Source organism: Colius striatus, chromosome 6, assembly GCF_028858725.1.
Source record: "Colius striatus isolate bColStr4 chromosome 6, bColStr4.1.hap1, whole genome shotgun sequence".
Taxonomy (NCBI): Eukaryota; Metazoa; Chordata; class Aves; order Coliiformes; family Coliidae; genus Colius; species Colius striatus.
Window position 1 is genome coordinate 2,735,506 of NC_084764.1, and position 24,678 is coordinate 2,760,183.

The 24,678-nt window shown below is 48.8% G+C and overlaps 2 protein-coding genes across 9 annotated transcripts in view; one reads left to right on the plus strand and one right to left on the minus strand.

Moving 5' to 3' along the window:
• CDAN1 (codanin 1) overlaps nucleotides 1-21,292 on the minus strand; it is a 35,302-nt gene extending 14,010 nt beyond the window's left edge. For all 8 annotated transcript variants that reach the window (XR_009818913.1, XR_009818912.1, XR_009818911.1 and 5 more), the window contains exons 1-19: nucleotides 21,128-21,292; nucleotides 18,017-18,717; nucleotides 15,966-16,190; nucleotides 13,943-14,136; nucleotides 13,402-13,521; nucleotides 11,906-11,984; nucleotides 11,408-11,528; nucleotides 10,225-10,334; nucleotides 9,600-9,689; nucleotides 8,975-9,050; nucleotides 8,040-8,248; nucleotides 7,212-7,326; nucleotides 6,156-6,299; nucleotides 4,701-4,867; nucleotides 4,070-4,151; nucleotides 3,382-3,471; nucleotides 2,288-2,342; nucleotides 1,302-1,435; nucleotides 553-656 (exon numbers count right to left, since the gene is read on the minus strand). Coding sequence is in view for 1 of the 8 variants with exons in the window: in XM_061997896.1 (XP_061853880.1) it covers nucleotides 553-656; nucleotides 1,302-1,435; nucleotides 2,288-2,342; nucleotides 3,382-3,471; nucleotides 4,070-4,151; nucleotides 4,701-4,867; nucleotides 6,156-6,299; nucleotides 7,212-7,326; nucleotides 8,040-8,248; nucleotides 8,975-9,050; nucleotides 9,600-9,689; nucleotides 10,225-10,334; nucleotides 11,408-11,528; nucleotides 11,906-11,984; nucleotides 13,402-13,521; nucleotides 13,943-14,136; nucleotides 15,966-16,190; nucleotides 18,017-18,717; nucleotides 21,128-21,223 (2,912 nt within the window). In the remaining 7 variants the exon portion in view is untranslated. The remainder of the gene's footprint in view (nucleotides 1-552; nucleotides 657-1,301; nucleotides 1,436-2,287; nucleotides 2,343-3,381; nucleotides 3,472-4,069; nucleotides 4,152-4,700; nucleotides 4,868-6,155; nucleotides 6,300-7,211; nucleotides 7,327-8,039; nucleotides 8,249-8,974; nucleotides 9,051-9,599; nucleotides 9,690-10,224; nucleotides 10,335-11,407; nucleotides 11,529-11,905; nucleotides 11,985-13,401; nucleotides 13,522-13,942; nucleotides 14,137-15,965; nucleotides 16,191-18,016; nucleotides 18,718-21,127) is intronic.
• A 125-nt stretch (nucleotides 21,293-21,417) lies between these two features.
• LOC133625618 (myb-related transcription factor, partner of profilin-like) lies at nucleotides 21,418-23,421 on the plus strand. The gene is made up of 2 exons (XM_061997897.1): nucleotides 21,418-22,117; nucleotides 22,604-23,421. The coding sequence occupies exons 1-2, from the start codon at nucleotides 21,670-21,672 to the stop codon at nucleotides 23,254-23,256; spliced, it is 1,101 nt and encodes a 366-aa protein (XP_061853881.1). The 5' UTR covers nucleotides 21,418-21,669; the 3' UTR covers nucleotides 23,257-23,421.
• Nucleotides 23,422-24,678: the final 1,257 nt, after the last annotated feature.

Below are 24,678 nucleotides of genomic sequence, written 5' to 3' on the forward strand. Positions count from 1 at the left end.
ACTAATGGCTGAGAGGCAACATGCACAAGCTGGAAGCAGGGAAATTCTGAGGATCTAAGGAAATAGTTTTCCACAAAGCCTGGGAAAATTAAGCACTGGAACACAGTACTGAGAGGCTGCTGAATCCACACCCTTAGAGACATTCACTGCTCAGCTGGAGAAGGTGACAAGCAACCTGATCTAACTCGCAAGCCGGCCCTGCTTTTAGCGGGAGTTTGGATCAGATGACCTCTGGAGGTGCCTCCTGAACAGAGGTTTTTCAGCAGGAACATCCTGAAAGGGATATAAAGTCTCAGAATGGGGACATAGTGCAGCTTTCCAAGTGTCCAACAGTCACATAGCTCTCCTCTCTGCATCACAAATTCCTTTCTATGGTGCAACCAGATATTGCTGGACTCCACTGTCACAGCCTTACAGAGCCTTGGTGTTCTGCTACACAATATACTCTGAGGGAAGCTTTCTTTCCCCCATATACACAATATTAAAGGATTAGCTCTTTGCCTCTAGTGTAAAGTCACTTCTAAAGTCACAGTACAGATCAGCAGCACTTACTTGATGTGCTTAACACAGTTGGAGCCCACTCTCTCTGCCACAAATTCAACTGTTCTCCGTAGGGAAGGAGGCTGGTTGTGGAAGAAAGCCTGTTCCAACTCCACCTGTTCAACAGAAGAGTGTTAATAGCACTCCACCCTCTCCCCTCAACACAAGAATGGACAGAACTATCATCTGGAATTGTGCTAAAAGACACTACACAATGACCTTCTGCTACTGTAGCATTCAGCACCCCTGTAAAGCATTTGCTCCCTGTTTCCTCCCAGTCATTTAACACAAAGCTCATTACCAGGGTTTACAAAGCTGGTAATAAAGCAAACACCCAGTAGAGGGAAGAACAAGAGAGTTCTGACAGCACATAACAGCAGTGAGTCACCACACAGGATTTGGTCTTGGAATGAAAGAATGACAGGCTGTTAATGCTGTAGGCTCCCACACAGCTCTTTTGGTGGAACTCATGGCTACAATCTCACGACAGCAGAGTATGAGGAACAGGCCAATGTTTCATGCTAAAGAAGAGGCAGAGAGAGAACTGGGCTGGCTCTTCCCACGGTGAGAATGCTTACTGAAGTTATCCAGACTTCAACACCCACAAGGTACCCCAGCCAAGTGACTAGAACAGAAGAATGAGGAGTAAGGATACCCAACTGTTAAACACAATGTTTCCTGCTGCCCAGGCCCATCTTTTTTCCCCTTCCCTGTGCCCTACCCTCACACAGCCAACATCTCTGGCTCCAGAAGTTCGTTACCTGCACTTTCCGCTGTGTGACAGAAGCCTTTGGTGCCAGGGACTCAGCGGCTGTGGGAGTGATTTTCCTTATAAAGCCACCATTTTTTGCTCCACTGCCAGCCACAAAAGAGGCAAGAAGCTTCCTCAGCTCACCTGTACACAGAAGCATGCAAAAGCAGTCAGCATCCCCACAAGGCAGGGAAACAAATCACATCTCAAGACTCTCACACGGTCGCTTCGGGTTGCAAAGCAGATTCTTTCAGCTTCTATGAAAACTGAAGTTTCAGAAGAGCAGAGAAGCATCCCACCCATTTAACTGGCAGGGCAAGGCTCTAAACAGAAGAGATGGCTTTCCAAAAGCTCTCTGGCACACAGGACTTGTTCAGAAGGATCAGGGAGCAGTCATTTCCATGCATCCCTTTGTAGCATGGCCAGTGTGAAGTCTGCAAGGACAACTGAATTCCAAGGGGAAAAGCTTAAAGACACATTCAGTCCCTGGAAGCTTTTGCAACACAGGTTCAACACATAGTTTTCCAGCTAAGTCCCAAGAAGCAGAGCACCATCCCACCACCTGGGACTCTGTCCATCAACAGCTGTCACATCCCAGGAAAAAGGTGGCTCAAACAACAACCCAATAAGGCACCAGGGCACAAAAAGATTCTTCCTCAAGGATCAAAGTGTTCCTCACAGTACAAACACCTCTCCCTGTACCCAGGGTGGCAAAGTTGTACTCTTTATAATGCTTCCTTCCAATTTGGGAAGGCTGAGTTCCCCTGCTCCTCCATATTCAAGCTCTGCAGATCAAACTGTCCTGACTGTGTAGCTTCCCTCCCCCAGCTTCATGAGCTTCTGCAACACAGCTTTTTATCAAGGCTGCCTCATGCACAAGACCTGAGCTTGTGAGGAGGGGTCAGAAAGAGGACTCTCAGTACCAAAGGACAAATAGAACTAAAACAAAACAAATGTGTTATTACATTTTATTTATATAGCAAATAAAACACTCACCAAGGTAGGGACAGCAGGTGTAAAGTAACTGCTGATCCACCAAGGGTACGGAGTCCTGGTGAGGAAAGCAAGGAAATGCTGAAAGGACACAGCAGGAGAGAATGTCTTCAGCAGGTCAGAAATCCCACACATGTGGTCACAGGCAGGTTTCAGGACTGCCTTTCCATGAAAACAACTGGACTCCAAATCCACAGTGAAGTGATGAACTTTGCAGCCCAGGTGTTCAGCCCAGCCCTGCAACAACGAGCTGCTCTACGTTTAGTTAATGTGGCTCAGCCTTTACTTCTGATCCCTGCCCAAGCCCAGCTGAAAGCTGCTTGTAGAAGAGAACCAGGATTGTTGCCACAGCTGCTACTACAAAACCAGAAACCTATCCATGGAGGAGAATAAATGAGGCACAGCTGCTAAGCATTACACCAGAGCTGTGCAGCAGTGTCACCCTGGTGAGACACAGCACAGCCAGAGGCACCCAGCTGTGAGGGCAAGGTGTGCTGGGCTCACCTGCAAAAACAAACCCAGGCCCTCTCTGCCATGGAAGAGATGGTGCAAACCAGAGCAAGATACACATTTATCTTGGCATTCCTTGGAAATAAACAAGCAGTATGTTTGCTGTGTATTCTCTTGCATGGCTGGGAGTCATCTCACACATCAGACGTGCTTCCACTCACTTCCTTTCTGCTTTGCTCGTGCTGTTTTCAGTTCAGCTATCATGCAACTGGACAACAAGTGACTCCACACAGCAGCCTTGCTCTTACAGTCCCATCTTATCATTGCTGATGAGTTTACTATCACTTATTTCTGGGAAGAGCTACAGTGCTACCAGCTCACCTTGTCCTGCATTGATCAGGGAATAGGAAAACAGCACCTGATGCTCCAGCATAACTTGGCACCTATTCTGCAAGCCACTGCAGCTCCTGCCTGTCAAAAGCCCCAGGGCAAGTTTTCAATCCAGGGATGCCATGCAATTGAGGCACTTGGACAAACTGGGGCATCACATCCATTGGCCTACATATGCTCCTGGTAAAATCTTAAACCCCTGATGTAGGTTCACCCTCATGTACAGATTGAGAGGACATGCTACTGCACTAACTCACCAGAGCCTGAGCAGATGTCACAGTATCCATCATAGACCCCTCCTGCCTGACATCAGTGGTAAAAAACAACTCTTCAGGGACTGATGGAACCTGAAACAGAAACCCCAACAGTTACAACCCAAAGAGCAGCCAAGTAACTTACATCATTTCTGATGGAGCACAGCAAAATCTCACCAACCTGCCACTCTAAGCACTAAGGATCCTCCCTGCCCTAAGCAAAACCCTTCCATAAAATGAAAGGTTTAGTTTGGTCACAGCAACATAAGCCACCTTCCCTACCCTCCCCATACAGCATCTTTCACCTTTCCAACAGGTTCCTGCTAAGCAGTTACCTTGCTTCCAACCGGAGGCATGAAAGGACTTTAGAAGTTCATCACACAGACAAAAAACTCGCCAGTAAGTCAAGGCTGCCAGCTAGCACTCCATCTTTGTGACAAGAGCTTTCTGACAACCTGCTTACAAGGATGTAGGTGTACAGAATGTGTTTCAGCAGCAGTTAGACTGGGAAAGCATTGCATTGCACAATTCCACTAAAGGGAACTAGTTCTCCATTATAACACAGAGGATTCTTTACTCCTCACATTACTGTAAGAAAACCCCCAAAACCAACAGTGGTTGCAGTGGTTTAACTCATTTCCCCACTGTTTTCTATTAAAGTTCTGTGTCCTGAGTGCACACAGGAGACTACCTGAAAAAGCCAACCCAGAACTGCAAGGATCAGCAGTTTGTTCAGGAAACTCATCTCCTTATCTTCAGAAAGGACCATTAACCTGTCAGGCAGCAAGAGAGAGTGTTAGATTACAGCAGCTCAGTTTTCATCAGAGAAAATAAATATCCCAAACCACTCAGTTTCTAGTGATGTCACTTGTCACCATTGGCCTTTTCCTTACTTGTCTGCCTAAGGCATGGAGAGCAAGCTCTCCCTTTTTTGTCACATATCCATCTGAATAACACACTGTTTAAAGCTTTCCCCTGAAAGAGCCACTGTTGAGCAACCCTCCAGAACATGCTTCACATTCTCCCAGAGCATTCTTTAGGCATGGGACAGCCTGGAGGTTTAAAGGTTTCAAACTCACAGCTGCAGGTGTAGAATGTGTGAGTGGGGATTTGAAGAATTGTGTTTACTTAATGAAAACTCACATATTTAAACCAAATGTCAGTCTCTGAGTTCAGGGCATGCTGCCTTTGCAGCTCTGTGTAAGATACACAGAGCTCATGATCTGCACCAAAGAAAAAGGTACTTTTGTAAGGATCTCATCTTGACTAAGCAAGCAAACCTTCACAGGCAAGTTCTTCAACACCCTTGCCCAGGCTCTTACCTGTATATCTGCAGCAAGAGACAGAATACTTTCCTGTAGTAATCAAGGAAAGGAGCAACATGATCCACAAGGGAAAGGTACTCTGCAATCCAAGGAACAGTGAGGATGGAACGTTGATCCCGAATAGACTGTCTCAGGAGCTTCAATACATCCAGTATAGGCAGGGTCTTAATGGAAAATAGGAGTTAAAGGAGCAGCTTGAAGGTACCTTTTGATACTTAAACAAAAACTTGAGCTATATCAACTTTTCATCCTAGGATTTCATCTCCTGGCTAATGAAAATGTTTCTCTGCACACAAGCAGGAGTAAAAACCACACTATAAGCCTGATTATGTGTCAGTGGAGGCCAAGTGTGGCCCCTGCCTCCTTGCATTCAGTATGACACACTGACAGGAGGTGAGTGCTAGACTAACACAAACGTTTCTGGAAGCTGGATTTTACACTACAAACACAAATCTCCTCAGCCAGGTCAGAGCTCTGGTATGACAGGCCCAGATTAGCAGAAATCACACAAGGGTTGAAAGGAACCTCGAAAGCTCATCCAGTGCAACCCCCCTGCCAGAGCAGCACCACCTAGAGTAGGGCACACAGGAACTCATCCAGCTGGGTTGGAATGTCTCCAGAGAAGGAGACTCCACAGCCCATCTGGGCAGCCCCTGCCAGTGCTCCCTCACTGAACACTGAAGAAGTTTTCCCTTGTATTTCTTTGGAACCTCTTCTGTTCCAGCTTGTACCCATTGCCCCTTGTCCTGTCATTGGCCATCACGGAGCACAGCCTGGCTCCAGCCTCCTCACATCCACCCTTTATGTATTTGTAAACATTCATGAGGTCACCTCTCAGTCTCCTCCAAGCTGCAGAGCCCCAGCTCCCTCAGTCTTTCCTCACAAGGGAGATGCTCCACTCCACCATCTTGGTGGCCCTGTGCTGAGCTCTCTCCAGCAGCTCCCTGTCCTTCTGGAACTGAGGGGCCCAGAACTGGACACAATATTCCAGATGTGGTCTCACAAGGGCAGAGTAGAGGGGGAGGAGAACCTCTCTGACCTACTGCCCACAGCCCTTCTCATCCACCCCAGGATGCCACTGGCCTTCTTGCCCACGAGGGCACATTGCTGGCTCAGGCTCATCCTGCTGCACACCAGCACCCCCAGTTTAGCATCATCAGCAAACTTGCTGGCAGTGCACCCCATTCCCTCATCAAGGTCATTAATGAATATATTGAACAGAAATAAGAGAGAACTGAGTGCCTCCCATCAGTGCTCCCTCTTCTCTGGCTTACACAAACCCTCCCCTCCCCAGAATACGCAGCAGGGGCACAGAACAGTGTAAAGTCATCCCAAGAACCACTGGCTTGCTTTGAAAGGGCTTAACCACTCACAATCCCCTCCTTGGATTGCAAAACCTATCTGTCAAGCAAAAGGCCACCTCAGATTTCATAGAAGAGTTTGGTTTCTTACTTGGTTTCTTAAGGCTACTGCAGAGTCTTGCAGGTCTCTAGTTGGTTGCTCCCCAGCACGATACGGCAAGAAAACAAGGAAGCCCAGGAACTTGGCCAGGAGTCTTAGGCTTAACAGAACCACAGTGAAACGTTTCTTTTCATCCTAAAATGAAGAAAAGCAAGCTGAGGCAATGCTGCCTTCAACTGGCAAAGCAACTATCTACACTAAGCTTCCCTTCCCTTCATGTAAAAGGACCACAGGGCTTCTTTCTTAATGCAGCGTTAAGATAACCCGGAGCTCTCACTTCTCCAGGCTCAACAGTTCCAGCTCTCTCAGCTTCTCCTCACATGAAAACTGTGTCAGTCCCTTCATCTTTTATGTGGCTCTTATTACTCTTAATAAAGGTAAGCTTCCAAAATACATATTTATCAAGCATTTTTAATTGCTCCTGCCCCCACTGCTTCACTTACAGCGAGAAGACATTAACTCAAGAGCTGCTGCTCAGTCACACCCTCATGGCAACAGCTTTGGAGTCCAGGAGAGGGCAGAGAGCTGATCTCATGTTTCCCCCTTTAAACCACTACTGCTCTGCAAGTCTTCATGCATCTTTGGCTGCTGCTTGGCTACTGGCCTGTAAGTTGTGACACCTCTGATAGGTATAGATGAGTGAAGAACCATCTGAGCAAGTTTAAACAGGAGCAAATTCAGTCTAACTACAATCTTTCTACGTGGAAAAGTAACAGGGAGCTTTGGCAACCAAGTGCAACAACTGGACTTGGTTATTTCACTGATCTAACACAGGGCACTGACCTAAAAAAGAGGCTCTCACTTTTCAAACTGCTGTGCATCATCTCTTCTGACACAGCTCTACCAAGCACCCTGAAGCAAGTAAATAGCAAGGAGCTCAGGCATCCAAGATGCACAGTTATGGCAAAACCAGATGAAGAAGCTCTTGTTCTGCAAATACAGCAGTGGAAGCTTCAGGCAGCTCACAATTAAGGCAGTAATTCTTTGGGTACTGGAACAGCTCAGAGAAATTCCTGCCAGATGTGTTTGCAAATAGAATAAGCTTACCTGTTCATCCATGTCTGCTTCCCCATCACTGTGCTCGTGCTCCACCACAGTAAGGCCATTCAGTTCAAGTATCTTCAGGCACAGGCTATCCATCAGGTGCTGATTGAACTGGTAACTTCAGCAAAACAGGATGATCAGTCAGACTGGGCTGAAAACAGCAGTGAAACCTCAACTAACACACTGTAAATTTTCAGGCTCATCTCATGAGTTGTACCAAGCACCAGCAGACAGCCAGTGTAACAGACTGACTGACAACAGAGCAAGGGACAAGACTGATGTAAGACACTCTTATTTTGTACCTTTGTTGAACAGATGCCATTCAGCAAGCTTAGCCAGATCTGGTAAAGCAGGAGGCTGTCATGGAACTGAACTTAAGATTCAAACCTCCCAGAGATCACAACTCCTCTGTGCTGTGGACTGTGGGAAAACCCATTAAACAAAGCCATGGCCCTGGCTGCATCCTGTAACACTCCTTAGCTTCATGTGCTACCACACAAGAAACACTTGGTCAGTCCAGTGCCCTACACTGGGAAATGCTGATGGCTTGTGACAAGAAATTGTAGTCTTAGAGAAGGCAAATGATTACACATGCACACAAACCCATTCTGTGCTCCACACAGAACCTGCTTATACACGTGTTTGCCATGTGTGCTGGCCAGTAACATGAAGTGTGGCATTCTGCAGCTTCAAACCACTTCTGGTGTGTTCTGCTCAGGTTACCTCAGGTCCCAAACTCTCTGGCCAAGTCCCTGCTGCAAGAGCAACGTGCTGGTCTCCCCCACTTGCCCACACATTTCACCCAGGAAAGGACTACCACGGGCAGCTAACCTTCCTGCACTGAGGATGAAGTCCTTGAAGAACTGCTGGCACCCTGGGAATGAAGGAGGTGGGCAAGGTCCTCTGATGCTCTGAGGAACAACAAATCTTTCCTGCAGCCTCTTCAGACGGCTCAAATTGTCAGAACCCAGCATATTAAGGACATCCTGGTCTGGGGTGTCTCCCCAGCTCACACCACCACCAACAGGACCTTTACACATCTTCAGGAGACAGAAAGAGTAGTGAGGTAGAAACTTTGTAATAACAAGGCATCATTTCACTTCATCTCTCACCCTACATATTCTTTTCAACTCATATGACAAATGAGTCAGTCCCTTCACCATTTATGTGGCCCTGAGCTGGACTCACTCCAGTAGGTCTGTATCTTCAGCCAAAACTGGACACAGTACTCTAGATGTAGCCAAACCAATGCTGAGCAAAGGGAGAAGATGAGTGCATGCTCCTACATCTGAGTCAGGGTAGTTTTAATGAGAGAGATGATACCAGAAAGTAACATTGAACTATGTCTATCAAGCAAACAATTGCCAAGTCCATCCATTTCAATCTGAGCAATGCCTCCCTCCCAAAAGAACATCTTGTTATACTTTCCAACCTATAAAGTCCCAGGCCTCAACACAAATCCTCAGCCTAGGTTCTTTTCTAAACTGTTCTAAAATCAGAAGCTCAAAGTGAATAGCCACAGAGAATGGATTCTTACAGCTCCTGATGTGCCCAGTGTGCCTTATCCCTGGTTTACACAGAGTTTGTCAGTAATTTAACATTGATTTATATAAGAAATCCTCATCCTGAACACTTGGCTCTCCCAAAAAAGCTGAAATAGGAGCATCTCAAACAAGCTTGCAAGACAAAGTTTGTGTTCTCAGGTCAAAGAAGGATCAAATCAGAATTGATGTTTATCTTCATTAAAAAAACCCCAAGTCATTTACCTGGATCAGCTGTTTCTGAAAGAGCCTGGCAAAATGGCTGTGGTTGCAGGTTGCAGATAGGTGAGCCATCATGGCCCTGTGAAAGAAAACATCACAAAATGCTGACTGATCTCTGTGCTACAAAAAAACCCCAGTGTTCTAACCTTAAACTATATCAAAAGCATCAAATAACTGCTTTTAAGAAAGCAATCTACAAAAGCCACTGCAAAAAGCAACATCTTTATAACCAGGTTTCCCAAGCACTGACCCCCATCTGCTGACCACAGCAACAACAACTCTTCCTAAGCACCTGCAGAGCAAACACAGCTCTTGGAGATCAAAGGATTCCCTTCCTTTTCTGTAACAGTGCTATTATTTAGGAAGGAAATGAGCTCCTTCAGCTCCCAGTTCAGCAGGGAGTTGAGAGTTCACACATATGCAAGTGAGAGAACAGCAACAGCAGCACTTCTGAACATAGAACTTGGGATACAGAGTGTGGTGTGCTGCACCAGCAATCCAGCTCTACTGAAGAGCCAGCTGAAAATGCACAAGACTCCTACCTGATCTTGTTGCCCAGAACTCTTTCATGCACAAGACTCCTACCTGATCTTGTTGCCCAGAACTCTTTCATGCACAAGACTCCTACCTGATCTTGTTGCCCAGAACTCTTTCAAAGTGCCAGTCAGGTTTTTCATGGTTATCCTCCCATTCACGCAGCAGTTCATAGAATATATCCCTGTGGATCAAGATATTTAAGGGTATGAATTCCCACTCTTCAAAGCCTGAAGTAACAACAACTGAATACTCAATTGCTCCTAAGTTCCCCAGCAAGAATCTACCTCAGATGAAGCTTCTCGAGCCTCTAAGACACCTTGGCAAGACATTTTCCATGTTTTGTACAGTAAGTGCTTAAGCTTGTTATGCCCAAAACACCCATTACCAGACATACTGAAGACTGAGAGGCAGGAAAGAATAAGCCACATGAAACAATACCTATGAGGAGAGAAAAAAAGGACCAAGACAACTTGCCATTCTCCCCTCACCCAGCTGCTGGAAGCATGAAGAATTAGGCTGTTCTTTAAAGACATTAAGCATTTAGCTCCTGCAGTCAGTATGGACAGAGACCTTTCTCTTTTATTCTTAAATAGAGGGAAAACCTCAAGATTTTTCTACCACCTGTAGCATACAGATGACATTCTTAATATCCTTTGTTCACAGCCATGGAAAGGTTACACCCTGTGAGGCATCCAGTAACAGTGGAAGCAACTTACCTCTGTTTCTTAAATATGTGGAAAGCTCTGTCACTGGGAAAGTTAGAGCGATTGTCTGTTTCTGGCTGGAAGGAGACTGACTGCACAGAGCATGGCAGCAAGAGAGACACCTGTGAAAGATGGAAAGGCAGCCATTAGACTAGTGTAAGTCTCCCATTTATCCAATGACCTGAGACCTAGAAAAAGCAGAGAAAAGATGTGATGACGAAACCAAGGGTGACTAGTTGAGCTGTTGAGACACTAAGCCATCTCTCAACTGCTAACCACCTACAGTTTTACAATCAACGTTACACTAGAGGCAGAATCACACTCAATATTATGGGTGGAAGCATCACATCTCTCTGAGAAATGCCTGCAGAACAGGCTGTAACCAACATGGACACAGTGTAGAAAGAATGTTCTGCAAAGAGCTGAAGTATTCCTTTGATATAGGGCTCCAGAGGATCACAGAATGGTTTCAGTTGGAAGAGGCCTTTAAGATGACTGAGTCCAGCCTTTGTCCCAGCCCTATCAACCACCAGCCCATTGCCCTAAGTGAGAATCAGAGGCAGTTCCTGTATTCCTCTTCTTTTTCTTCCTGTTTGAAATGCCTTTGTCTTCAGTTGACAAGAGACCTTCATTTGCAGCTTTCACTCAAAAGCTCAGCACTGACATGCCCCAGTCTCAGCAAGCACACTGGACTTGCTTCACCAAGAGTTATTCCCATCTTTAAAAGAAGGATGAAACAAGGTGCAAAATACACCAAGGCAGGCTTTCCTACCATCCAGCTTTAGTTTCCTAACCCAGATGATTTTTCACAAGCTGTACTGTCTCCTCTGAAGCTTCACCTGTTGAAGTCTGCAGCTATGAAATTCACTTCATACATTCTATTACTGCACCTAACCAACCCTTCTGGGATCCATGTTTATCACATAAGAATCTCTAAAGCAAAGCTTAATCCTGTCAAAGTCACTGGTTGAGATCAGGGCCTGCAGCACAATGCAAGGCTGGCCAGTGACAATTTGCAGCTGGACCTAGCAATTCACTCCCTCACTGACAAGGAAAAACACAAGTAGCTTTTCAGACACTTGCCAAGGATGACAGGACATGATAGGAATGAGTTTTAACACCAAAGCCATGACAAATAAAAGAGTAACACCACAAAGGTTGGCAACAGCATCAGTTGAGGTCTGCCAGTTCTTACCTTGGCTGTGCTGCTCTCGTAGGCCTGCCTGAGCCTCTCGTGCAAGGTGGGAGAAAAAGCTGCAATCCTTTCATTTTCAGCCAAAAGCTTCAGTGTCCCCTTTTCTAAATGGGAAATAATTCTGGCAGGACAGTGGGGATAAAATACAGACAAACAGCATGTGATCAGACCTAAAGAAATGCTTGTGTTCATTTTTGATCAGGCTACCAAAGAAAGAGTTCCAAGCCCCAAGCACACAGCATGAAATCCCACTGGCACCTGTAGGGATGGTTTTTTATTGCTCCCCATCTCGTGACTTTCCCATTCTTGCACAAATGCACTGAAGGGCAGCAGAGAGATCAGTGCAGGGAAAGCCCACAGACATCCAAATCCAGGTCAAGTTGTATGTTTTGAGGGAAAACTAACAACTCCATGTCTGTAAGTGGTAAAGCTCTAAAATCCAAGCCCACTTGCTTAATCTCACAGGCACAAGCAGAGGAAAAAAGGTGTTCAACTCACTCATACTGATAATCCAAGACTTGAACAGCAAAATAAACACAGTTGTGAACACTTTGGAAATGTTGTCCCCCTGACACATCTAAGGGAAGAAAAGAAACATGAGACAGCAGCACCTATCATCATTTATAAACTACAAATCCCAACAATTAGCTCTCTTGGAAAGCAGGAGCTGCCATATCCAAAAATAGTCTTGTAGACTAGTTTCCAGGAGCTCCCCTTCCCCACCACCTGAACAGACAAATCCTCCCATCCCTATCCTTCCTATACTAAAGGCAACTAAATTGTTTCATGCTGCATAGGATAGAAAAGATCAAATTGGAGCACCTAGAGGGACGTGGTATCTCACCTTAAAGTCACTCTTTGGGCTTTTATATCCATATCAAAGTATTAACTGCATCAAGCTTAAGCCTGAATTTACCAAACCCCAAACACAACAATTATTAATGCATCTGTAAGTGTACTTATGACCCAGTCTTAAATGTGAGAAGCACATAGCTGTGCAACAGCAGTTTTGATTGCAAGGATGTAGCAGAGCACTCTGCCAAGAGAAGAGACACAAGCTGAGGAAAGTCATGCTGCCTTTAGTGGCAAAGGTCATTACAGATCAGGCAGACTTGACTATCTCCAAGAATAACTGGGGAGATGAGAAAATTCCTGAGCTACTGGGCTGTGAAACAGACATAATCCAGAGATAACAACACCATTGCTAGAAGCCAGATCTTTCTGCTAACTCTGCTGGGCTGTAAATGCAGCAACAGATGACTGACAATCAGCCACTTGATTCTGTAAAAGCCCAGTCTCATTTCTGAGGGGGTGGGAATTCCTACATACACTTCCTTGGAATGTGTCTGGAAATTCCCCTCCTTGAGAAGGGACAACCCTCAGGGTCACCCTCTGGAGCTGAGTGAAAAAGAATCACCCACTGTCATTGATATGGGTAAGTAACAGCCAAGTAATCTCTATCAAATGATTTGGTAAGTAATGAGAAAGTATTGAGTTAGCTTTGAACTGTTAATTCAATTAATAAGCAGTAGCTACAGTACAAACAGTGTAGTAAATGTGCCTCTAACCCACTGCCTACTTAAACAGGAAACCTGCATTTTTATCCTGATGGAGACTGTACATAAAAGATATTTCCAATTCCAACCACACCACTACTGTGCAAAAATAACATCCTGCTTTGCTACACTTCCCCAGTTTGCCACCATTACCCTGGAGGAGAGACTTAGATAGTCATCCTTCTCTCTGAAAGTCAGTGTTTGCAAGTGGCTACAGCAAAGCTCACACAACAGCACAAAACTAGATGCAAACAGTATCCAGCAACCCCACTCTGCAGAGGCACTTTCCATGTATGCATCATTTTTGTCAGCATGTCAGATGAGTCCCACAGTGGTAACAAGGGCCTTTTAAGGAATTTGAGACTAAAAGGCAACTACTCTGTCTCACATTATCGATCCAGGGAAGTTAAGTTCTTTCCCTTCAATACTATTGCTTACCTTTGATTCTTTCATTGACCTCAAGGTCACTATCCCCATCTTCTGCAGCTGAAGTGCCTTTAGATGTCAACAGCTGCAGAACAAAAAAGAGCTCCAGAAAAATACTTGGTACCAGGTTTTCTGGAAGAGAGGAAATGAGATACTAATGGTGGATATTCAGCACTGACCTGCTTCAATAAACAAAAGGCCAAAAGACAGAGATACTTGTTCTATGGCACAATTAGCAAAGAACTCCCTGCCCACACACAGTCACAGCATGAATCAAAATGGGAACTACAGGAAAGATGTGCTAGGGAAGGGTCTGGTTTCAGATAGGGCCACACAACTTCAGCCTACAGCAGCTCACAGCACTGTTTCATGTTCACCTCCTTCCCTAAACTTTTGCCTGGTATCCATTTACTCTGCCAACTGTGTTGGCTCAGTTTATTTTTCCAGATGTTATTTCTTTGGCCCCACAACTTCTCACTTCTCATGTACCTCCCCCTCACAGCACACACCCACGCTCAAAGAAAGGTCAGTCTCATATCTTCTGGGTCTTCACCTGCTATACATGACGAGTAGAGCTGTGCCAGGCACTCCAGCTGCCTCTTGCAGGAAACCTTAGTAGGATTGGCACAGGTCACCAGATGGCTTTCAGCAGGAAGGCTAGCACTGCGAGTGTAGCCAGGCTTAGTAGGAGTAGTAGGATCAGGAGGTATCCCTGCAGGAGAAGATGCCTGGTGCAGCAACTTGCATCTGAAATCCAAGAGCAGCAAACACACCGTGTGACTGAAGATGATAAGCAGCAGCCACGTGGCCAGGAAGAAGTCTTTCTCTTGCAGTCTGGCACAAAGGAATGGCTGCAATAACATGTCTTTTACACTGTCTAAAGCTGCTTTTGGCAAGTATAATAATTTAACTCATCTTTCCCTTAAGGAGGAAAGATCTTGGTGCTAACAACCACAAGACCCAAAAGAATCCCACTCAAATCCCAACTCTGCTGAAACTGCACGGTACTCTGAATTATCTAACTCACCTATGTTACTGCTTCTCATCTAAACTGGTATTTGTGAAGGAATTTGTTAGAGATCAGGTTCAAAAATTAAAGATCTTTGCAGGTACAATTTCTGACAGCTTGATGCTTTACAAAACCTGTGAAAATAAGGTTCCCATTCATACCTTCAGATGGGCTGTGGAGTCTCCTTCTCTGGAGACATTCAAACCCACCTGGATGAGTTGCTGTGTGACCTACTCTAGGTGGTGCTGCTCTGGCAGGGGGGTTGCACTGGATGAGCTTTAGAAATCCCTTCCAATCCTTGAGATTGTGTGATTCTGTGCTCTGTAAGTTACCAATGCCTTGAGAAGATCCAATACCACCAATGCAACAGCTGATGAAACCAACTGACCAACTGGCCAGTTAAACAGAAGGAAGAAGCTACTTTAATTGCTGGATTCTAAATCAAGAACTCAGTTCAATACATAGAGATTGTTTAAAAAATATGTCTACAGAGGCCATCCAAAATGTTGCAGCACAGTGGCATATGTAAGACACGAGAAGCAAGAGGAAAAGCCAGAAACAGTAACATCAAATGCTTGTGAAAGATCCCACTGGAACACACACACTTGGAACATCACACCGTCTCTCACCACACTGCCTCAAAAGCAAAATCTTTAAAAGTCACTTTAAAGGCTGTGGGAAAGACAGAAATGGTTTTAACTGCAGCAAAGAACTTTTCCTCTTGGTCTACTTCTAGTGGGACGGCCGTGATAAAGAACAAATTAGTCCCAATGTGGAAAGAGAAAGGTTATTTAATAGCTCCCTTGCAATGAAGATAAACACCTGACTGACAGAACTGACAGAAAAATGTATTATGCACTTTGTAAACCCCCCAATAACTCTGCTTCACTTCTGCCTCAGTGTTGTCCACTAAAAGGCAGGAATTTTGTCTTTTGCCCTTGCTCAAAGTGACCCAGTTGGCTGGAGGCTGTGTTAGTTCTGTACCTCACTTCTTCACCACTGCTTAGGGCACAACAGCAGATCCTGGCACTCAAGCACGATGGGTCAGATGAGATCACCTCATGGCCAAGATCCAGCCCACATGCTGCTGCTTCACTGACTTTATAGGTCTGGTACAAACAGTAACTCATGAAATTCTGCTGGACCCGTTTCAGCTGGTTCTGGTCCCACTGAAGTGAACTGCAAGGCTTTAGTGGGACAAGAATTCCACTCACATGTCCTGAGGAGTTTCCCCAAGAATAAAATCTACAAAGAACAGCAACAGTTCTGCCAGGAACTACAAACAACAGTTTCTCTACTACTGTGCTTTGCTTTTTCTCCTGAAGCACCAATCCTCAGAGACTGGCAGCAACAGCATATTACAGAGGATGAAAGTCACACGGTAACTGAATGGCAGAGACCAAATCAGAAGCTAGGATTCACCTCATTCCACAGCACACAATCAGAGAATGGTAGGGGTTGGAAGGGACCTTTAGAGACCATCCAGGCCAGCCAACAGACAACTGCAGCAGTAACCTTCAAACCAGAAGTACCCACACTACCCACGGCCCGTTCCCTCAGAGCATACCGTTCTTTCTTTAGCATCTCCCTCTCCTCTCGAAGGCTGCTGCTTATCACAGACGTGAGGTTTCCTTCCTGGACAGTGGTAAAGGCCTCAAGGCTTGACACAGATGAAAACCGAGCAGCTGGAGACTGGCTGACGGGTGTAGAAGTGAAGCACATCTTTGGTTTTGAGAGGGGCCGCTCAGCACTTACAGGAGTCGGGTTGATACGCCTCGATGGTTTGCTTTTGCTGGAAAAGTGAGAAGCCACGCCACTGAAATCAACAGATCAACTGAGGCAACAGCAACAGGTCTCAAGACAGATCTGCATGCAACTCTTCCAGAAGAACCTCACGCTGAAGTGGACATGGGGTCAGGATACTCGGTTTCTAAACCGTACCCACAGTCGTTGACTTTACTCTGGTCACTGAATAAAAAGCCAGAGAGCAACGAGACTGCTAAAAACAGCCTGCTGAGCCTTGCTGCATAATTAATTACCTCTCATCAAGCCACAGAACGGATAACAGAGTGGCACACAATTCCTCTTCCAAACGTTTCTGACCTGAGAGGACTGGATATGCCACATTTCAGTACGAAACTGATTCACCAGCAGCTTCTTACAGAAACTGAGGAGCAGTTTCTTTTTAAGTTTAGGGCAAGACATCCTTCCTGCATGAACTACCTAGATTTGTCCTTCAGGAAGAGGCTCTGCAATCAGAGACATACTGGAAATGAGATACAAGAACACAAAGCACTACACGACTCCAGCAAATGCTGGTTGCTATGTATTAATTGCTACAGTGTTCTCCAAATTGCTATAGCATTGGCTTCCAAATGCTTTGTGATCTCTTTCCCTGCTCCTTTTACTAGCTGGGCATAGTGCAACTGAGGAAGAGAGACTTACTGTCTATGCTGGAAACACACCTTATCTCCCTTGGCCAAAACACCACCTAGAGCCAGCATCTGGATCTGCTGTACAGCTTCACAGACCTGTCAATCTGCAGCTGGAATTTGCATGAGTAGCTAGATAGTCCCACTTTGAGACAGCAGTGCTTGATCTATGAAGCAAACAGGCTGATATGGAAGTCTCATATTTGGTACTAAGAGTTTTAAACAGTGAAATCTCAAAGAGAAAAGGACTGAGGCAATCACATCACAGTTACCCAGAAAACTAAGTCACCAGGGAGACAAGGCTTGCTTGCAGCCCAAAGAGAATAAAGGCATCAGCTAGCTACTTTGTCTGTGACCACACAGCACAAACAAAGCTGCACACCAACACCTGCTACCAGAAGCCACAGAATGTCAATCCAAAAGCTTTTTTTCTTGACAACAGCAGTAAAGCTGCAGAGCCTTCCAGGACTGCCCTTCGTTAGCAATTGCTATCGTGAGAAACGTAAAGAGCCAAGTTAATGAGATTCCACTGAAATCAAGCTAGACATGAAGAAAAAAAAGGCCTCAAGACAGATATGCATGCAAGTCTTCCAGAAGAGCCTAATGCTAAAATGAAATGGACATGGAGTCGGAATACTATCATGTCCTTGCAAGGACAAGGAGGTGGTCAGCACAAGTGAGAGGCTAAGGAGATGTCTTGGGTGAGTTCACAGAATGCAAACCTGTCCAAGCAATATTCCCCCTGCATGGCAAGCGTAAGAAAGCAGTTCCAACCAAGGAGCCCAAGAGCCAGCACCTCCCCCAGGTGCTGTTCATTACAGCAGCTTCTGTCCCAAGTGTCATGGTTCAAGCCCAAGGCAGCCCCACGCAGCCACTCCCCCTCCCCACACCTCCTTCCTGGGGACACCTTGGCCTCTCCCCACCTCCCACTCCTCTCCCAGTCCACTCGCTGGCAGGGCAGGGTGAGAAGCGGGAAAGGCCTTGATGCTGTGCAAGCACCGCTCAGCCACAACCAAAACAGCCCTCTGTTATCAAAGCTCTCTTCAGCTTCAACCCAAAACACAGCCCTGGAGCAGCTACTAGGAAGAAAATTAACTGTACCCCGGTGGGAAGTGGGACAAGCACAATAGGATGAGCTAGTCAAGGAGAAACAACCTGCGGCACAGCCAGACAGGCTTGCTCTTACTTTGTCCAGCCAGAGGCAGCACCCATGGGGGGAAACTCCTCCAAGTTGTTGAGATTGAGCTGGCTGGGTGGGGATCTGGCAGAAACAAGAGGCACTTCGCTCCGCTTCCTTCTCCCTCCGCTCCACGACACGCCTTCGTTCCTCCCGTCTTCCTCTTCAGCCAGGGCATGCCCCAGATCCCGGGCTACCTGTCGGCCGGGGGCACTGGCCGCGCCGCTGCCTTTCCTCCGGCCTCGCCTGGCGGGCAGGGCCTCAGGCGTGGCGCTGAGGAAGCTCCCCAGGCTGGCCTTCTGAGCCCAGCGCCTCTCGCCCTGGCTGAGCACGGGGCTGTAGCGGAAGCTCGGGCTGCTGCCGGAGGCCACGCCAGGGAAGTCACCACAAGGAGGGCTGGACAGGCTTGACCCAGAAAAGGAAGAGGAGCCGCTGGACGCCACGGGAGGAGAGAAGCTGGTGTCTGTGCTGGTGGTCACCGATGTCCTCTGGGAAAAGAGCTGCACCCGGCTGCTGCTTGCGTGGCCCGCCCGCCTTTCGGATCCCGTCCTTTGGCTCCCGTGGCCCTTGGAACTAGGGGTTTTAGCAGGAGTAGAGGGTCCATTAGTCAGGATCTGGCTGGTTTGCTCCCTTAAAAAATTGAGCAGAAAAGGCACAAAGTCTTTCTGAAGCAAACTGAGAGGTACCAGCTTGTCATGGACGTGGTTCTCCTACAGGGAAAGAGGACAAAGCATTAACATGACAGGTGTTACCTGGCTCTTTCTTGCCACGTGCCCAGACTTACTGAAGTAATAACTGTGGGATTGAAACAGACAACCAAAACCAACGTGACTTGTCAAAGCAGGTCACTGAAATGCAAGCGCTGGTCGTGGGCCTGAAACTCAGCTTCCACATGAGTCGTTTTGAGTGGAGTCGCTCACTTTGGTCTCTGACCAGGAAACAATGAAACTGTTCCATGGAAGCATCAGGAACACTGAAGCTCCGGCCAAGGAGAACCTGGAGCAACAGGCACCCTTCAGTCCAACTTTTCCAAGTCACTGGTACTGAGGTGGCTAATTCTAATAGGAAAACCTAAAATCTGCAACTTCTGTGTCCCCTGTTTGCCTAGGAATGCCACCTGCTTCCTCGGAGGGGAGCTCTGGCAACAACTGTCAGAGCAACTTTGAGTCCTGCAGTGAGACCAAAAGCTGATAAATAAGTTTGCTCCCTTGAGCCTTCATGGAGCTCTGAACAGAGACCACTTAAAGGGATGTGAAGTTTATATCTGAGAAGGTTAATCAAGAAAACCCACCGCAGAATCAACACCTACATCTAAACAGGTGGTGGTGATCCTACAAAGGTGAATGCAGACAAACGAGTAAAGGTCTGTAAACTGGGTGAAATCTCCCTTGTTCTGACACTGCACTGGGTTTGTTTTCTCTCAAAGAGATGTTGCAACAGAAGCAACTTATCCTTTACCAACATTTCAATCACTGCACACACACTCCTGAAGGCTTCCATCCACACACCTCCATCAGATGAAACATCAAAGAGCAAACGCTTGTTTCACAGAAGGACTTTTTACGTGTGTGAAAGGAGGCAGTGAAAGCACAGCCACAACTGCACACCTACAATCCTTCAACACCTACGCTGCAATTCATATTGGAGACTGTGACATCAGTTCAGCTTCCTGGAGAGCCATGAGACTCCAACACGGCCAAGCAGGCATGGGTGAAATAACACCGGTCAGAACACAAACCCAGTGAGGGATCAGAGGGCCCAACGTTCTCACCAGCTCCAGCCTGAAACTGCCGTGAAAGCTTGAGCAAGACCTACCGTTCCCTCGGGTGCACCCCTGGGTTCAGCACAAAGACAATTCCAGTCTGTGCTATGTACAAGGTCAGAAAGGTTCCTGCAGCTTTTCAGAATAACCAGCTATCTGTCTCTGTGCAAGGGAGGCTTGGCTCCTCCACGGGGATCAGCCTGTCAGCAGCTGTCAGCAGCAAGCCTCTCAAAGACAGGCAGTTAGCAGTTCCCTTGCAAAGGCAAACTTGTTGGTCTCCTCACCCCTCACCCAGACGGTGGTAGCTGAGATGCCAGCGCCTCAAACTCTGTAACCTCCACAGCTCTGCTTCTGCAAGTCACAACATCAGACAACACAAAACGCTGGCCCCTTCTTCCCATACAAGTTCAGGATGCAAGGCTTACTTAACCAGCTCACACGGGTAACTGCAAGAGGTTTTGATTTCAGCACATCTGAGAGAGGCTCAGGGGGAAACGCTTGAAATACAAATAGCTTCTCCTCATAAACAGTGAAGCACGAGCCCTCATAATCCACCCATCGCTGCAAATGGCTTTTATTATCACAGGAACACAAATTCTCCGGCCACATCCCGTGACAGAACTCAGCTTACTCAAACCCAGCAAGAGCTCTCGCAGCCCTGGAGTTCCTCCTCGGCGCCCAGGCAGTGCCGGTGACAGCTCTCTCCATCTCTCACGCTTACTCTTCCCGACAACGAGGCACGAACCGTCACCCCCGCCGTCCCACCGCCTTTCCCGACCCGCCGATCTCCGCTGGCACACGGCAGCCCGGGCACCGAGACACCGCCTGCGCGACAAAAGCCCACGGCCCGCGGCCGCCCCAGCCCCGCCGCCGCCCGGCCCACGGCCCGGCCCATCGCCCGCCTCAGCCCCATCGCCCGCGGCCGCCTCAGCCCCGCCGCCGCCCGGCCCATCGCCCGCCTCAGCCCCGCCGCCGCCCGGCGCCGATGCCCGCCGGAGGCCGCGGCCGTCCGGGAGCTGAGCTCGCTGCGGCTCTGAAGGGCTCTGACACGGCCTCGCCTTCCCGCCGCTGTGCTCAGAGCCCGCCCGCCGCGGGGGCGGTGCCGCCGGCTGTTAGCCGGAGCTCGGCCGCAGCTCCCCGCCTGCGACACGGGCCCCCGATCGGGGGCTGCGGTTGGTCCCACGCGGGCTTCAGCCGTCACGGCGGCGCGGACCGGGACGGACAAACTTTTCGCGCCCGGCCCCGGCGATGTGTGGGGAAGAGAGGGAGGGAAGGAGCGGGGGGAGGGAGTGTGGCGGCGGCAGCCCCGGCCCCGCCGGAGCCGCGGCAGCGAGAGCGGGCGCCTGAGCGCGCGTTACCTCAGCGGGGCGATGGCCGGCGCTGCGGCGGAGCCACCGCACCACGTCGCTGACCGCCACCTCCTCCTGCAGCAGCAGCTCCAAAACAGCCGCCATTCCCGGCTGCTGCCGCGGCCGCTGCGGAGCAGGCGCAGACCCCGCGGCGGCCGGGGGCAGGGCAGGCGAGGCGCGGCGAGCTGGCGGCGGCTGCGGGCGAGCGCGGCACGCGCGGCCGGGCGGGCCCGGGCCCTCCCCCCGCGGGGGCGGAGCGGCGGCCGCGGGGATTCCCGCCGGGGAGGCGGCGGGGGGCGGCGCCGGCGCGGGCCGGGCCCTCTCGCAGTGTCAACACGCGGGGCACGGGGCGCCTGCGCCGGGCCGGGCGCGTCTTTTCCTCTCATGCGCGGTATTTGCTTCCCCAGCGCGGCTCGGGGCCCGTCCTAGCGGCGGCGGCGCCCGCAGGCCGGGGCGGGGGAAGGGGCTCCGCGCCCGCCCTCCCTCCGGCGCCGGGCGGGGGCTGCCCCGGCCCGCCGCGGCAGAGCAGCAGGAGGAGGAGGAGGAGGAGGATGGCCGAGGACTCGCCCAAGCGGCGCAAAGCCAATTTCAACGAGGCGGAGACGGAGGTGCTGATCGAGCAGGTGCTGAAGCACGAACAGCTGCTGTTCGCCGCGGGCCCGGGCCGCGCCTCCCCGGGCCAGAAGAGGAAGGTGTGGGAGCTGATCCGGCACAAGGTGAACCCGGTGGCCGCCTGTCCCCGCGACGTGGAGGACCTGAAGAAGCGCTGGCGGGACCTGAAGCGCCGTGACCGCAGCAAGCTGTGCCGCCTGTCGCAGGGCTGCGGGCCGCCGGGCCCCGCCGCCGCCCTCGGCCTCCTCCTGGACCCCGAGGAGATGCCGCCCGCCCGCCGCCCGCACCACCACCGTGCCTACGGCTCCGTGCTGCCCGCCGAGGCCGTGCCCATCGTGGGGGGCATCGACACGCTGGAGCTGCCCGGCGCCGTCGTGGGGGAGATGGGTGAGTGCGGGACCGACCCCCCCATGTCATACTTGCAGGTGTAAAAAGCCGTGCCGGCAGGCAGTAGCAAAGTGCTGCGAGTGCGTCAGTTTGTATGTGCCAGAGAGCCCTTCCATTAGCGGACCGACACCATCACCAGGGGCTCTCTTGGAATGCCGGTGTTTCTGCCATGCTGTTACTTGTTACCACGTGCATGGTAGAGCACGAAATGAGCTCACCCCGAGTTTTCTCTCTTGGAACCTCCAGCTCAGCTTCTGTGGTGGGGTTGCTTTGTGTGGAAATACATAGTTTACTGGTGAATGTACCTTTATGGTTTTCTTCCCACTTGTCGAGGTAACATGTATTGTGAAAGCAGCAAAGTTGCAGTGCGTGTCGTGGAGTCTTGGTTCGCAGACTGATGTTGGTGTGTAGTGGATGAGAACTGGTCGCTGAGGTCGTGAAGTGTCTCACTCACTCTCCTTTTCCTCTCCCTCCCGTCTCCTCTAGGGTTTAACGATGATCCTGGCCCTTCTCATCCATCCAGTCTTGAGAATGTGAACCTCAAAGAGGAAATAGTGGTGAAAGTGATAGAGCCCGAAGAAAGCTCTGAGGACACAGCGGTGGTTCCACCTAGCCAAGAACAACCACCGTGTCAGGGGACACCCAGTGGCGCTTCCTCTGGCAAAGTAAAAGCCAAAACAAAAGGCAGGTCCCAGGCAGAGCAAAACGAAGTCACAGAAGAGGACCTAGCGCAGATTCAGCAGACTCAGATGCAGGTGATCCAGTCTGGCTTTGACAGTGTCAACCACAACCTTCAGCTGCTGCAGCAAGGCATGCAAGAGCTGAGCAACAGCCTCAGCATCATGGCACACACGCTCGCTGCTATCAAAGACATCTATGTGAAAAACAACAGCGGCCCGACCACGTACGCCACCGCCTCGACGCAGACCCCAGCGGGGTACCTGAGCCCGGGTTCCCCACAGGTGTCCCCTGCTGAGGACGGAGGCAGAGCTCAGGTGGCTGGAAGCAGAAGCAGCAGCTGTAGCTCCAGCTCTGTGTCACAGGAAGCAGGTCCTTCTGACTTTCCTAGGCCCCCACTGAGAACCATAAAGAAAGAGCAGCCAAACGGCTGCTACTACTTCTGCTTTGCAGATGTGTAGAAACTGGAATAAATGTCAAGTGACTGTGGTGTTACGTAGTGGATGTTCTGCCCCAGCCTGTGACTCGGAAGGAACCAAGTGGACTCACCTCCCAGGCTTTTGCCAGTGGGAAACATTTCACTGCAGGTGGCATTAAACACTAATTACCACTTTCCTGTTTGTTCATTCTGTTGCAGTTGGCCATTCCTTTTCTTCTTTTTTTCTTTATCCTCTTAAAACAACCAACCAAGAAAACCTCACCAGATTTATTTTGACTAAGACTCTTTATCATCCTTTGTTTCATGTGAAATGAAACTAAATGAGAACTAAAAGGCATGAGAGTGAGGTAAAAAGGTATCAGTGTGGTTACTGACAGGGAAGAGCTTGTCTTACACAAGCTGCTTAGTTTTTTTTTGATGAAACAAACCTCAGGAGTAGCTGATTTTCAAGTACTTTAAGTCCATAATTACAATGTCTGGGGCGTTTGCTGGGTGGTTGTTGTGGGGTTTTAAACCTGAGCTGTGCAAAGAGTCACAGGAAGAGCTGGGCAGAGCTGCTTACTCAGAATGGTTTAGGACTGAGCTGTTGGTTCGTGAATGTACTCTTCAGAATTCATACAGCATTGTTCCACTTGGCTACTGTTCACTCCCAGCTTCTCAAATGCACCTTCTCAGAGGTGTTTTGCTGCACTAGCAGGGTAAGGCTCTTTCTGGTCATATGATTAAAAATAGAGAAGTACAGCAGAAAATAGCAATTGATGAGTGATGCCTGGACTTGACATGCAGTGATTTTTTCCCCCCATGTGGTTGTGTCTTCACTTACTCCAGGTGGCCCTGCTCTGGCAGGGGGGTCGGACTAGATGATCTTTTGAGGTCCCTCCCAGCCCTTGAGATTCTGTGTGATGGTGTGATCTTGCTGGAGTCAACACCACCACATTTGAAACAGAGAACAAAAAGTTTCTGTGTTGTCTGTGAAACCAAAGTCAGATTTGCTGTTAAAGCAAATTACAGGAGGCTCCAGACATAACAAATGCTCCTGTGTAGTTTATGAAACTTTCCTTTTCACCTTTTGCAGAGATGAATAAAATCTTCCATTCTTTTAACTATATATCCAAGGGATAGGAAGGACAAGGAAGAGGTGGGAGCAAAAAGCGACCCCTTAAGTGTCAACTCTGAAACAAACACAAAGGAATCACTTTTTCCTAATGTGAAAAAAAGAATGTCCTTGTCACATTTTGATTGCAGGAAACTTATTGCCTCTGCCAGTACTCTTAAATTATCAGTTGTGCCGCATTCATATGTCCAGTATCCTTACTGGAGGGGAAACAAAAACCCTCACAGCTGCAATTTTATCCAATGACCTGAGAAATCGTGCAGGTCCTCTTAAGCATTTATCACCACTATTTAAGTTCTAGAGATCAACTTGGCCTAAGGCAATGACTGA

Bases quoted from the DNA above. Each gene is read 5' to 3' on its own strand.
- LOC133625618 (XM_061997897.1), top strand. From the start codon at position 21,670: ATGGCCGAGGACTCGCCCAAGCGGCGCAAAGCCAATTTCAACGAGGCG. The intron at 22,118-22,603 runs GTGAGTGCGGGA...CGTCTCCTCTAG, and splicing joins CGCCGTCGTGGGGGAGATGG to GGTTTAACGATGATCCTGGC.